The following is a 13773-nucleotide window of genomic DNA, read 5'->3' on the forward strand; positions in this document are numbered from 1 at the left end:
CATTATGGAAACAGGGATGGCTACAAGTTTGTCAAAAGGGTTGTGAAGAATAATTTTTAGATGTTTGCGATCAGTTGTACAAAAAAAATTTTAAAAAAATAACTATTGTAGTTAGACACAGGTTTAATGCATCACTTTTTGATTAATTAAATTCATACATTTGCCTCATGTTTATTCCATTCATTAAAGCAAAAGGACAAGTTTATTATGATATAGTCAGATCTGCTAAGTTTGTGAAGAGTATATATTCAATCCAAAACCTCGTATCAGAAAATCTAATCTTGCCATGCACATGGTTTTTTAGCTCATTCATTCACTCTATATCTATCTTGTATTTAAAGAGCCTAACGTAAAGTCTTCTTTCAACGACGATGTATTACACAAGACATCAACATGTATGATTGGGTCATTGACATTAATACTTCATGCGATACATCCACTGACCCTAAACTACCACCAATAACTTAACTTTCAACTCAAAAAAAAAAAAAAAAATTGACTAATTAGCCAAACCAATCCCCTAATTAGCCTACTCAAGCGTCAGCTATCTATAAAAATACAAATATGTTGAATGAATCTCCTGCCACAACCCAGCATTCAGCGTCGTTAGCTTATGAATCTTGAAACGCACATGAAACAGACACAAGGGATTATTTGATATCATTGCTCCAGTTTCCCGCCAATAAGGGCAACATTTTTTTATACACACCCTTGATCGATCACTCATCGCTTGAGCAATAGTCAGAAAAGCAGAGCTCATTGCTCCATGTACCAAAACCCTGCCAAAGGAAAAAAAATGGAAAGAAAAAGACGGAAAAAGAAAACAAAAAAGAAAACAAAAATTAAAGAAATAGGGATAATTAAGAATTCAGATGCAACTTTAATGTCATTTTCTACAACTTTTTACATGCTAATATTAGATATGTAAAGCCACTTGTCTAAATGCTCACTATAAGAGAACAACAGGCTTCATGTTTACATTCACAAGTTTTCAAACAAAAAAAACCGCACACCACTCGGTAAAAATTTGATGATCAAATACACCCTCCACAAGGTGAATGTATCCCCAGTATCTTCACCTCCATGTGAGACATGCTTTCTCGCAAAAGCACAAATTCTATTTACAGGCGTCATGTTTAAATCCATAAGTTCCCTAAAAATGAAAATTTTATAGAACTGGCCAACTATTTCACATGTAGTGAAATTTTTGGCGTTAAAAAAGAAACAAAAACAATGCATTCATATACTTGAAATGAGAATGTTTAAGAAGAAACAAGAACAATGCATTCATATACCTAAAATGAGAATGTTAAGATAGATGATAGGAGTGACGAGAAAAGATAGAATTAATAATCATGTGAGAGTAGTAGAAGAAGAAGTGACACCTATTATTGATAATGTAGACTTAGGTGGTATGGCTATATACAACAGAGACCTATGGAGTAGATTTGTTTGCATAGAAAGTAAGAGACGAGGGCAACCAAAACTCACCACGTGGGATGAAGTAATTAGAAATGCTCTTAAAAAAATAAAATAAAATAGGGAGACAACTTGTAATAGAAAAGAATGCAGAAAGAGAATTCATATGGCCAACCCCGTTTATATGGGATAAAGGCAATAATGATGATGATGATGTTGATGAGATTTCGTTTATAAAGGCAAAGATAATGATGTTAAGCATTAAATTAGGATTCGGCAACAATGAATACAAATGATAGCCAAGACATGAACTTTGGTTGCCTTACAAAGAAAAAGACATGCCAGTTAGTTTTACCAAATATATCTAGGATATGCATAATGATATAAGAACTAGAGTTTGTGCGTATGGAGTAGAGGGACAAGAGTTCATATTACATGAGAAGAAACTAATGGTTGTTCAATAAATACTACGCCCCCAAATCTGTCCGCAATCATTCTATTTGAAATAACGAAAGATGGACATTTCATGATGCACGTTATTTGCTAGTGACATAATTCAATAGACACTCAGGGAAACCCATGAAAACTTGGATAAATACGAGACAACATAAAATAAGTTTCAATATCTAGGATCATATGTATAGAAAAGGCAAGAAGATATATGACCATATAACAAGTAGGATTGAAACAGGTAAATTTATGGAAGAAAACAAAAAATCAAATAGGTTAAAAGGAAATTCTAGAAGACAGCGATTAAGTCAGTTATTTCAAACAGAGCAGAAAGTAGGAACATTAAAAAAGAAAAAAGAACAACACATCTATATCTCTAAAAGAAAACGATAAGATGGATGAAAAGAATAGCTAGAATAGACAGTATTAACAATCAACATCTATGAGAAATATTAGGAGTAACACCCATTAATGATAGAAAGTATGCTTATGTTTAATAGATATATACAACATAGATTAGTGGATGCATATAAGAAAAGAAACACTAGTAAAATAAGATGCATTAATAAGAAAAGAAATACTATTAAAATAAGAGCAAGAAAGAACAAAGAGACGCAAACTATATTGAGATAAAGTATAAGAAAATACCTTAGGGTCCGTTTGGTTAGATAGAAATTGATAGTAGAAAGTGAAAGTGAATGAAAAGAAAACCAATTTTCTAGCATGCTTTGGTGGGCATTCAAAATTTTCAAGTTATGATATGGTTTGGATAGCATCAAAGTTAAAAGGAATTAATTATTATGCTTTACCTAAATTGCCCTTATTTTTATATAATAATAAATAAAAAATGATAAAAGGTCTAAATAAACCTTTACTGGAATAATATTTTTGGTCATTTTTAAAGATTAAAAGCAATATAAGAATCTTAATAATTAATTTTGAATAAACATTTAGAGAGAGGTACAGTCTTACAGACCATTATATTATACTTAGTAAACATTTAGAGAGAGACACAGACCTTATATTATACTTATAAGAAGTTATGCATAAACACACTTTATTTAGAAAGATTTTTAAAAGGGCATAATTGTAGGTCCACTTAATTTTCTCCAGAAAGCAAAATTTTCTTGTGCTTTCTGGAGGAAAAAATTTATGGGAGAATTAGATGGTTATGGAAAGTTAGTTTCCTCAAAATTTTCCTTTTGTTGCTATCCAAACTCTTAAATGTTAGAAAGTTTTCCATGTATTTTCTTTCCCGGTCTTCTATCAAACCAAACGAAGCCTTAAGAAATTAGATCTGAAAGAGAGATAGATTGTAATAGAAAAGACTGGAAGAAAATAATTCATGTTACCAACCCCGTCTTTATTGGAAAGGCTAGGATTATGATGAGTTTTTTCATTTTAAGAAATCAATATTAATTATTTTGGGCTGAAAAGTCATAGTTTTAAATAGGATGAAATGTCAAATTGTTGTGATAATAAATGAAATTTTTTTTTTGATGTGTGATAATAAATTAAATTAAAAATAAAATGGGAAGTATATCCAAATTGAACAACGACAGACATCTATACAAAATAATTGTTTGAGTTAGAAAAGACCGCCAAAAGGGATGGATATGGTGCACGATGCGGATGGAATTTAATGGCACAATATTTTGGGAGGCTAATTGAATTTTGTAAAATTTTAATATGCAATAACCATTGGGGAATAAGGCAACCTTTACAGATGGACCTGTAATCTGCGCCTGATGCACACAGACAGAGACAAAGGGGTGGCTCATATAAGTACTTACTCGGGACTCTCTTTCTGATAACCAAAATCAGCTGCTGCTTTGAAACCTCTCTGATACGTCTGCTTCACTAATTCCTGCAAGGAAAAACGAAAAGTGAAGATGTAGCATCGCACCAACACAGATTTCGGTACAAATAATATGAAATAAGAACTATGAATTTTTCAAAAAGAAGTGACTAACTGAATTCAGAACCTAAAAAATTTGAGATGATTTCAAAAGCATACAGCATAGCTTTAACAGGGATATGACTACTGGAAGGTACTACTGCATCCCTCCAAACTAAATTGCATCATCTATTATACGTGTGCGTTTGTGTCCAAATATTTAGTGTGCATGCATGAGAAGATTTTCCAGTCAGCTGCCATTTGATAATTTAAGGATCTGCCACTTAGTAGTTTTAACAAAATCCTGCTGCTAAACCAATGAGAATGAAAATAAATATACAGGATCTCACCTGTAATTTAGATTCAAAGTCCTCAGGAGACCACTGCATTGGATTACACTCATGGTTCGGTTCAAGTTCTCCAGCAGCAACCGGCAGCAAAGTTATTACAGATTTAGCACATAAATTAACAGAATAATTGGTAGAAAACCAACGAAAATCCATATCAACGTGGTTAAATCAGGATATAAACGAAACAGAAAAACACAAACTACCTTAGCCATTTACCTCTCCTATAAATATTCTCTCCCCCTCAAGTTTCTAAAATATTCGATACTTTTCCATTTATTACCACTCAATTTGTTCAATTAATTCTATTCTAGGTGCATATAAACAGATTATATAATTGTCCCTAACTCATAACATGATTTTTATTAATACTATCTTGTATCCTATCTTATACAGCTTCCTTCTTTATATTTCATGGAACTTTATCTCAACGAGAATCCGTGTACCACAGTCATCATTTCAAATCTTCATTTTTTAAAGAATTTTTCCCTGCCTAAATAGCAATATCCATGCACTAGGGACGGCTGGGGAAAATGTAACATAATGTGCTATTCAAGAAGAATTGGCACAAAACCAAAAGTTCACAAACAAGTTATTTTTGAAGGTTGCATTATTATATGAAGCAGATGGGCCTTTCTTGTATGTGAGAAAAATTAAAGTGATTCATATATATGCATGGATATTAACAATTATTCCTCCTTGGTTTTGTTCTTGAAAGCTGAAAAGGTATATATCATGCAAGGTCAGAAAAGGTAAACGAAACATCCAACCCCTTCAGCACCAGCAGCCATAGCAGGAGCAATGAGAACATTAGCTTTTCTCAGAACATCAACTGCTTCGGGGTACGGGGCATGTTTGAACCTAAGGGACATATTGTGATATAGTTATTAACAATAAGATGATAACAATAGTAATAATAAAAATGAAAAATAAAAAGAACTAAAAGTATCAAGCATCATATCAAGAACCACTACCTTCTATTAGTATACAACAACCTGAATTAACCAAATTAATGGCATCAGACTGATCAATTTCATTTTGTGAAGCACAAGGAAATGCGACATCACAACTTTCATTCCAAGGTTTTGCTTCATCATAGTACGTCGATCAAGCATAAGTCTTTGAATAATCTCTGCAGATGTCACTTAAATGAATAAGGACATATTAATATTATTACAGGGTGCAATTTGTAATAATGATAAAACAAACAACCTCAAACTTCTTTGTTGAGCTTTAATATCTCTCAAAAATGATATTTTCATATAATAAAATCCATCCTAGTCCACCAAATAACCCTTCGAATCTGTGCAACATTAACAAGCAAAGGCACTCATTTATACAAACCGTTTATAAAATGGTATCGAGTCATTTGTAGGGAGTTGATTAAAAGTGTCATTCCCAAAGTCCCTACAAAACCAGAATTAATGAAACGCCACAAACAGATACAAGATGAGAAAACAATAACTCCTATGAAGGAAGAGCAACAGATCAGATGGCTGTGTTCCACATTTTTCATATTTGTCAAGAGAAAACACCATAAATGACCTAAAAAAGCATTATACTACTAGCCCCTATTACATAGGAAGCAAAACAATTTCCAGTCATTTTAACTCGAACACGTGACATGTTCATATTCTTCCACAAACATACTACTTGAAAACAAAGCTGCCCAAGAGAAGTCACGTCAAATAAACTATAAATATGTCTGATTCAGTTTGCACAAGTTGCTTGAAGTAATCTTCTAACAAGTTTCAACCAACAAAATCTTTAATTCACTTCAGTGAGGGAAACAAATAATGGAACTGGTCAATTGCGTGTTAATCTAATAATTGGCGAACTTATCCCAAAGAATTGAAAATTCTGGATATTACTTCATCAGGCATATAAAACTTACCTGATACCGTGATGGGAACAGCACCGTAAGCGAGAAGCTTCTCAATGACATACATTGCTATCTTTCCAGAACCACTGAATACGCATCTGGAGAAATTCAGAAAAGAAAAGGTAAAATTAACCACTTTTTTCCAATAAGTAAAACAAACTCACAAACCCACATTGCCCCATCTAGGACTTGAACCCTCAATCTCCTCTTTGAATGGTGGAGATACCACTCAAGCTAATGCTTCAAGGCAAAATTAACAACTTTAAAGATAACCTTAGCAGCAACTAAAATTCTATGTATACTACTTATGTAAATGAAGCAGTTAAGAAGTCCCCAAAAAAAAAAATTAGAGTATACTTGCTAACCTCTATGAGGTTTATAACAATGCAAATACACCTCCCTCAAACAATGACCCATTGGTTCATTAATAACTCGTTCACTATTCATTTTTCCCTTAACTATAATACTTGGATCAACCATTATCTAATATATTTGGGTCCTTTCCTCTTACCAATCAAATGTAACAACTCTCATGCAGTCATACCCCCATTCAATTTCCAGTTGCTCTTAGCCATAATTTATGAACAATTCAAACTATACAGGTGATTCCTAACACATTAGCATGATGAAAAGGACAAATGCCAGCCTTCAGATGCATTCATCTTCTAAATCAACAACATTGGGCCAGCAGTTTCCTTTTCTCGTTATTTAATCACCCAAATCAACATTTTCTACACTTTGCTAACATTAGTGAAGGTTCCACCATTATGAAACATCGTAGTGGCTGTTACGCTTCAAAGAGCATAGACCAACTTTATTGAAACACACCTTCTCAGCCACAATCTCAACCAAAATCCACCTCCAAAACCATCACCTCCACTATCCCTCAATCTACGCATTTCCACTATACCGCTAATACTACACACACAACTAAAAAGAATGATGTGAATAAAACCTGGAAATTAACTTGGACAATCTCTTAAATCAAAACCATCCACAACACATAACTATCTCTTGACCTCAATGTCATCCATCTTATCTCACCTCCTAAAATATCTTCAAAATCAGCAACATTTTGTTGATTTGACATTCTATATCTGAATCAAAGTTTTATTTAAGCATAATTTGTGCGTTTGATCAGAATCCAGGTGTTATAGAAGAATACCAACAAAAAGAAATCGACTAATCGAGGGTGATGGCTGGAAGGAGAAATGCAAGCTGCAAAGCCTGGAATGCAAGGAATGAAAACTGTAACCAAAGCAAGGGATAGGGGTGCAGGTGTCATTTGACAATACCTAAAACAGCGCTTCCCCATTACAACCAGATTGCCAGATCAAGATTGGTGCATTTACAAAAAAATGCAGGAAGACAATCGCAATTGTCAAATACATAAGAGGTAAGTGTAGTTTAACCAATATATATATATATATATATATATATATATATATGTGGCAGTACTTAGAAGTTTAAGCAAGCATGTAACTTTCCAAGATTCACACAAATAAGAACCATTATCATGGATCTTTCAGAAGAGTAAAAATAAGAAGATTCTTTTAGTAAAGATAGCAAAAATTATTTAACTAATTGTATTGACTGAACTCTTTAGAAGCTCTCGAAGTTAAGAAAAAGACCTCAATCCTTTGAGTTCTTTATTCATATCTTCAAGTATGTGCTGGGCAAAGAAAACCTGCCAACATAAAGGATAATTGTGAGATCCCGGACATCCAACAAACGTATAAATCAGAAGCAAATAACTAAACCTCAACAAAGCCTTTCCACACACAAAAAGAGCTTAAGAAAAGACTTGGGCCCTAGTGCCTCATGAAGTATCAGGTCTCAAGATCGATTCCTACTAGGTGCAAACAATTCCTTGGAGGGGGAAAATGCAAGATACAGAAATTGCATGGGCATCACTTGTATCATATTTCCAATAAAGTACAAAAATCCACTTTCACATAATACTGGTGTACTCAGCAACTTACTGCAAATACAGTATGTAACCCTAGTAGGACAGCCACAGACAATATGATACAGATATGCCAGCACATCAAATCATAGAAAAGCCAGATACAGAAATTGCAAGCACTGCAACCATATATGGCTTTATCCATATGCAACTATTATATATAAGACAACCATAGAATTTTAACTACTTTCCTAATTCTACATTAAAAGCATAATGTGGAATATGAAGTTATGCATTATTCTAAATATTTTTAGCATATATATAGTCATATACTACAACCTTTTCTGGTAAATAAGCAATTTTTTAATTCCTATTATATTTTTGTCATTACAATTATATTTTTCTTATGTATAAAAAACTGTCGTTTGCATCCTTTCCTTGTGATCAATATCTGAATAATGTCAAATTTTCTTAATGAAAGAAAAGTTAGACAATTTTTCGCTTTCTTTGTATTAGACTTGTGTTAGATACCAACACTTCACAGATAACCATTGATGCATGCTTGGCACCTTTTCAATGTCTCCGTAGTTAAGATGAATTTCATAATTTTGGACACTTGCTCAACACATAACTAAATCACTCCCCAATACATGTAGACAGTCTCATTTTAATAGAAGCCATGCCCGAAAATATTAAAAACAAGATAAACACCCCATTAAGCGTCCATCCTTTCTTTTTATATTATACACATGGTCATCATCCAATGGACCCATTTCTTAATTTTGAAGATATATAGAAAGAATTAAGAGAGTAGTTTTAGGCTTTTAGCTATAATATAAATAATATACTAAAGATTATTATTATCATATTATTATCTTTATGATATTTGTTGAGCTTCATCTTCTATAATATCAATCCTCAATTATCATTTACACAAACCATCTTCAAAATGATTATGATTTTCAACTACAAATATGAAAATGCATCTCATTGCTACATCAATGATAGTCCACATATATTAGCATCCAATGTCCACATTCTTAATGTGTGTTTGCCTCATAAAATAGAGATCAACTATTACAGCGTATATTAAGTATGCCACAATTTCACAGGATAAACATATTGTTTGATGGTCTGGAATGCAAAACAATATCACAAATAAAGAAAATTAAATTGTATACAACTCAACACAAGAAATCCTAACAGAATTCTCAAATCCTAAGAACCCTGCTAACAGAGTAGCAGTTTTTTGGCCATCAGTCTGGTCTAGTCCAGGATCACGAAGATTCCAAAAAAAAAAATTTTTTATTTTTTTGATGAGTACACGAAGATTCCAAAATATTGATTCAAATATACATATCGAACTAGTTCAACTGCTAAATATATATATATGTATGTATGTATATATATATATGTAAATATACAAACCTGACGGGTCGGAAGCATACGTAACCTGTACTTTTCAATGTCTTGTGCCTTAAGGTCCTGCCTGTACATGAGAACCCGGCAGTGATTTACCCTGCCCTGCAGTTCAACAGTTATCTTTCCAACTCTATGAGGATCATATACTTGGAAATCTTTGATATATCATGGAAAGCATAATAAAGTTGGCAACATATAGAAATTGACTTGAAAAAAAAAACATGCAGAAACTGACAATATCATCCAAGGTTCATGAGAAACAGATATTTTGTGCTTCCATACTGAGAAAATTGAAGCTTGACTTAGATAGGTAAGCTCATAGAGACTGCTTTCTATCTGGTCCGATTATTCTATTGTCTTTAAATATTGCACTTAAATAAGAAACCAACAGTTTACTTGGCAAAGTCTTAGATACCTAGGTTCGTGTCTTTTTAGTAGCACAAATATTGTCACATATGCTAGCACCTATCGATTGCCCATTCGAGGAAAAAGAATCCTTAAGTAAGTAGTAGCCAAAAAAAGTCGACATGTCAAATCTAGTTTTATCATAGGATCTTTTTGGTTTTTCAACGCCTTCCAACTTCAGGTTGAAGTGTTCCCGTTATGACCCAAATGAAGTAAGTTTGGCTTGGACTCGGTGCTTTGGCACCTATTAGAAGTGCTAGGTCTGTCAGCCAATCCTAGCCCAAACCAATTTTTAACAAGCTTGGGCATCATTTATGAAATCTGGGGGCAGACTTAAGTTGGAAAAACCCAACCCATATTAGTTCGGATTGGGCTTGGGTTAAAGCATCGGATCACCAAACTTAACATGATTCCCAACCGTAGCCTAATTCAATTATTTATATGTATATGCTAAATACCTGGATGATTATAAATGAAGGAAGATAATAGTTCCCATGAGATTTTATTTATGTCTTAATGTTAGAATTATTATCAACTCACACTATCAAAGTATCAAGGGCAAACAACTCCTAACTTGATCTAAAATCACCTTTTAAATTTGGAAAATTTATGCAACATCACCTAGATAGGCTTTGAGCCCTTAGCACAAACATGTAGCACATGCACATTATTTCCACATATTTTAAAAACGACCAAACCTCAAATTCCAAATCGATAACTGGAATAATTAGCTCACCATTTTTCAAGAAATTACATCAATATATCACAAAAACTGAATATCCTATTACCAACGATGTTGAGATAATCTGTTGCTAAAATTTTCCTCTTTTCTCCAATATTCGAGCTTGGAATTTGTTTGAAGTTCCACTACAAACGTACTCAGTACAATCAGCCACCCCATGACCTGGTTGAGCAAACTCCATCTAGAAAATGGGTAACACTTCGGGTTGGGTTGTGGTTGGAAAAATTGACACAAACCAACTGGCCAATGTAACATCCCCATGGCCCCCACACATAACACATGCTGCAATCAATAGGAACTAGGAAGTTTGTGTCCTCTATATTGTGCTTATAAACCATAAGAATCCTATCAAAAATATTTTTAAACAGACCGTGAATGATGGTCCCTATCCCTATGTAAGGAATTTGTACCATCTTATCCACAAAAAGAAGTCTACCTTATGCGCATAGAGCTGTCTTTCACAGTAGAAAACCTTGTGAACTCCTCGGTTCACCCACCCATTAATTCTATCTTTCTTGAGGACTGGACCTCCTATTGCAATTAAAGGATGAACTCCAAGCCATCCTCTTGGATAGTTTTACAAATTACAGATGGTTGGACAACCGCAAATTTACTAAAAAATATAAATCTGAAACTCGCTGCATGATCGTTGATCTAAGCCTTTACCTCATCATATTTAATGGAATTAAATAGGATCAAACAACTATACATTGACTTTCGAAAAGCATCACAATGTTCCTCTAAAAGCAAACTTCCCCTCCCATGACAAGCCCCTGGTCTTCTTTCAAGAATCACAGCAATCTGTACAACCACGTTTGATACCAATCCCTCGTCTCCATGTAATCCTATTTTGATTTAAATCATCAATGCAAATTCACCAGTAAGCTACTCTTTGACATTAGAGGTTAAAATCCCAAGCCATTCCCTTCCTACCCCACACATATTCTGTCATACAATTAACTAATGCACGAGCATGAACCTCTAGATTGACTTGGACAAGGAAGCTAAAAGCCAAAATCAGTCTTGTCTAGAATTTCCGTCTACAGATTTTAATATTTGAGAAGCCCCAACTGTCAGTAAGGCCAAAAAACCCGACTTTTAAGTCATTCAAAAACAAAAATAGAACTGTTAAAATCACCCAGGATAAACTAAGAGCAAGCTTGCAATAACAAATAAGCCAGTGAAACAATAGTCGCTAGAGTTGACTAACGAGGTTGATTTACACAACTCGTACACCAATTGATTTAATTAATATAGAAATTCTAATCAACATTATTAAATTCATTAAATGTACAAATAGAAGGAAGAGGATTGCATCGGACAAATTCGTTCAATCAAACGTACATTAACCCTCAAAATCATCAATAAGAAGACAGAAAAACAAAAAGTAAACAAAAAGCATATAGTTTCTGGGCCGTGAACGTAAATTGGAAAATACGGGTTAAAATTTAGTTGCTGTGGAAGAAAAAAAATTATCCCATCTGTGTCGATGTTAACACCTAATAAAACGAAGACATAAAGGTCTGCATTATTCAGTAACATTCCGCACTTTTCTTATCTTTCATTTCCGCTTGGTTTCTTCATCGAACAAACAGAATTAATTAATTATACAAATTAGGGTAAGGAACATACATAAATACAAACATATACATACATACATATATATATATATGTGTGTGCATTGATTGAACTAGATAATACCTCAATTTTTCATGATTTTGAGAGAGGAAGCCATTGCAGTAGAAATGGGGGAGTTGTGCAGTGGCAAGCCTCGCTTCTCCGCATTGACGAGCTTACTCAGAGCTTCGTTCAAATTTCTTCCCCCATCTTGTCCCTCCTGTCCTGTCGTTACCCCAAAAAAACGCCCTTGAACCCATCACTTCAGTCCCTCCCGAGCTTCAAAATGTTGTAATAAAACCCTATTTGGACCTCCCGTCTGTTCCCGGGTTGGGCATCCGACCGACTTTGCCACATCATTAATCATTTGATGCTTTAGGACGGCAATTTGTACCAGTCACGTGGCTACTTGGAAAAACCAAACTCTATGATGTGGGCCTGTCGCGGCTGTGGCCTGGTCTCCTTTTTTTCTCTTAAAACATCCACAGATTCATGAGATATGGAAAAATAAATAAACAAAACTAACCGAGGGTCAAAAACAAATGCTTATGTCACGTGATGTGATCACATCGGTATAGTATGATGATCGTCTTCATTTTGCATTGATTAATTTGTTTAAGTTTTGGTTTAACAAATATTTTCTTATTGATATTGTGGAAACTAGTAAAACTATTTTTTTAGATGGGCTATATTGATAAATTAAGAGGAACTAGGAGGAGTTATGTTTACTAATTACATAATAGAATTTATAAGAAATCATATAATTTTACACTATAATATTACATTTATTTTGTAAGTGTTGTGAGCACTTTTATACTGCACAATCAAGTAATAAAGTTAAAAATATATCTCATAATGGTGTAACGTGTTTTTGAACCAATAATTGATATCTCATAACCCAAATTGCACTCCGCAGGACCACCTGAAATTATTAATGCACCCAAGGATAAACAGATTTTCACCGGGAAAATAGAAAAAATAAAAAATAAAACTTTCAGCAGGAAAAAAGAAAAAAATAAATAAAACCAAACATGGGCGGAGTTTTTAATGGTCTAACATGAGCTATAGTATTCTTATCAGTCCAATTCATATGTAATCAATTTTTAGTAATATTCTTTCTTTTCCTTTTAGCCCAATTCAACCCAATCCATAGTACTATGCTTCCTCTTTCTATAAGCTCAATTCATTTGTGATATGTAATTAATTTTTATTGTTCTTCATCCACTTCCTCTCAACATGTGATGGTATTTTCCCTCATAGGGTTTGACTTGTTTGGGGATTTAGCAATGAAATTGCAAAGACTTGAGAAGGGATCCAATTTCTCATCTTTTTGAACAAATATAAATAAAAAATCAATGAAGAAAATACGTAGAAGAAGAAGATAATCATCATTTTTTTTTGTTTATTTTTAAATATATATAACATATCTTTATCATAACAATTATTGTGTTCATCTTCAAATTTTTTTATTATCTTTAGCCCCCTACTTTGCAATTATGACTCCGCCCTAAAAGCAAACCCAACGCACAAGGCTACCTTTCGTTGTAGAATATGAAAGAGTTAATGTACGCAACTCCAAACTGGTGTAAGTAGAAAGCAAATCTAATTTTAAAGTTGCAGGTGGTGAAGTAGTTGCTGTTTTTATTCAAAACATTCAGAGTTCAACTTTATCCCAGGTGGTCTTTT

The 13773-nt window shown here is 33.5% G+C and overlaps 1 protein-coding gene across 10 annotated transcripts; it reads right to left on the minus strand.

Moving 5' to 3' along the window:
• Positions 1 to 357: 357 nt before the first annotated feature.
• LOC132282748 (uncharacterized) lies at positions 358 to 12432 on the minus strand. Of its 10 annotated transcripts, none has more exons than XM_059784526.1 (8): positions 12172 to 12432; positions 9330 to 9425; positions 7627 to 7682; positions 6008 to 6093; positions 5458 to 5520; positions 5088 to 5245; positions 3663 to 3736; positions 358 to 779 (listed from the first exon to the last, which is right to left on the minus strand). In XM_059784526.1, the coding sequence occupies exons 2-6, from the start codon at positions 9396 to 9398 to the stop codon at positions 5094 to 5096; spliced, it is 426 nt and encodes a 141-aa protein (XP_059640509.1). In that variant the 5' UTR covers positions 9399 to 9425; positions 12172 to 12432; the 3' UTR covers positions 358 to 779; positions 3663 to 3736; positions 5088 to 5093. The 10 variants fall into 10 exon arrangements, 6 of the variants coding, with proteins under 6 accessions (XP_059640509.1, XP_059640507.1, XP_059640508.1 ...); XM_059784524.1 differs by having other exon boundaries at positions 4117 to 5245; XM_059784525.1 differs by having other exon boundaries at positions 358 to 1153; positions 4117 to 5245.
• Between the last annotated feature and the right edge of the window lie 1341 nt (positions 12433 to 13773).

The sequence above is a fragment of the Cornus florida genome, unplaced genomic scaffold, assembly GCF_030987335.1.
Source record: "Cornus florida cultivar Cherokee Brave unplaced genomic scaffold, ASM3098733v1 CherokeeBrave_3.0.0_Hap2_Chr11, whole genome shotgun sequence".
NCBI lineage: Eukaryota > Viridiplantae > Streptophyta > Magnoliopsida > Cornales > Cornaceae > Cornus > Cornus florida.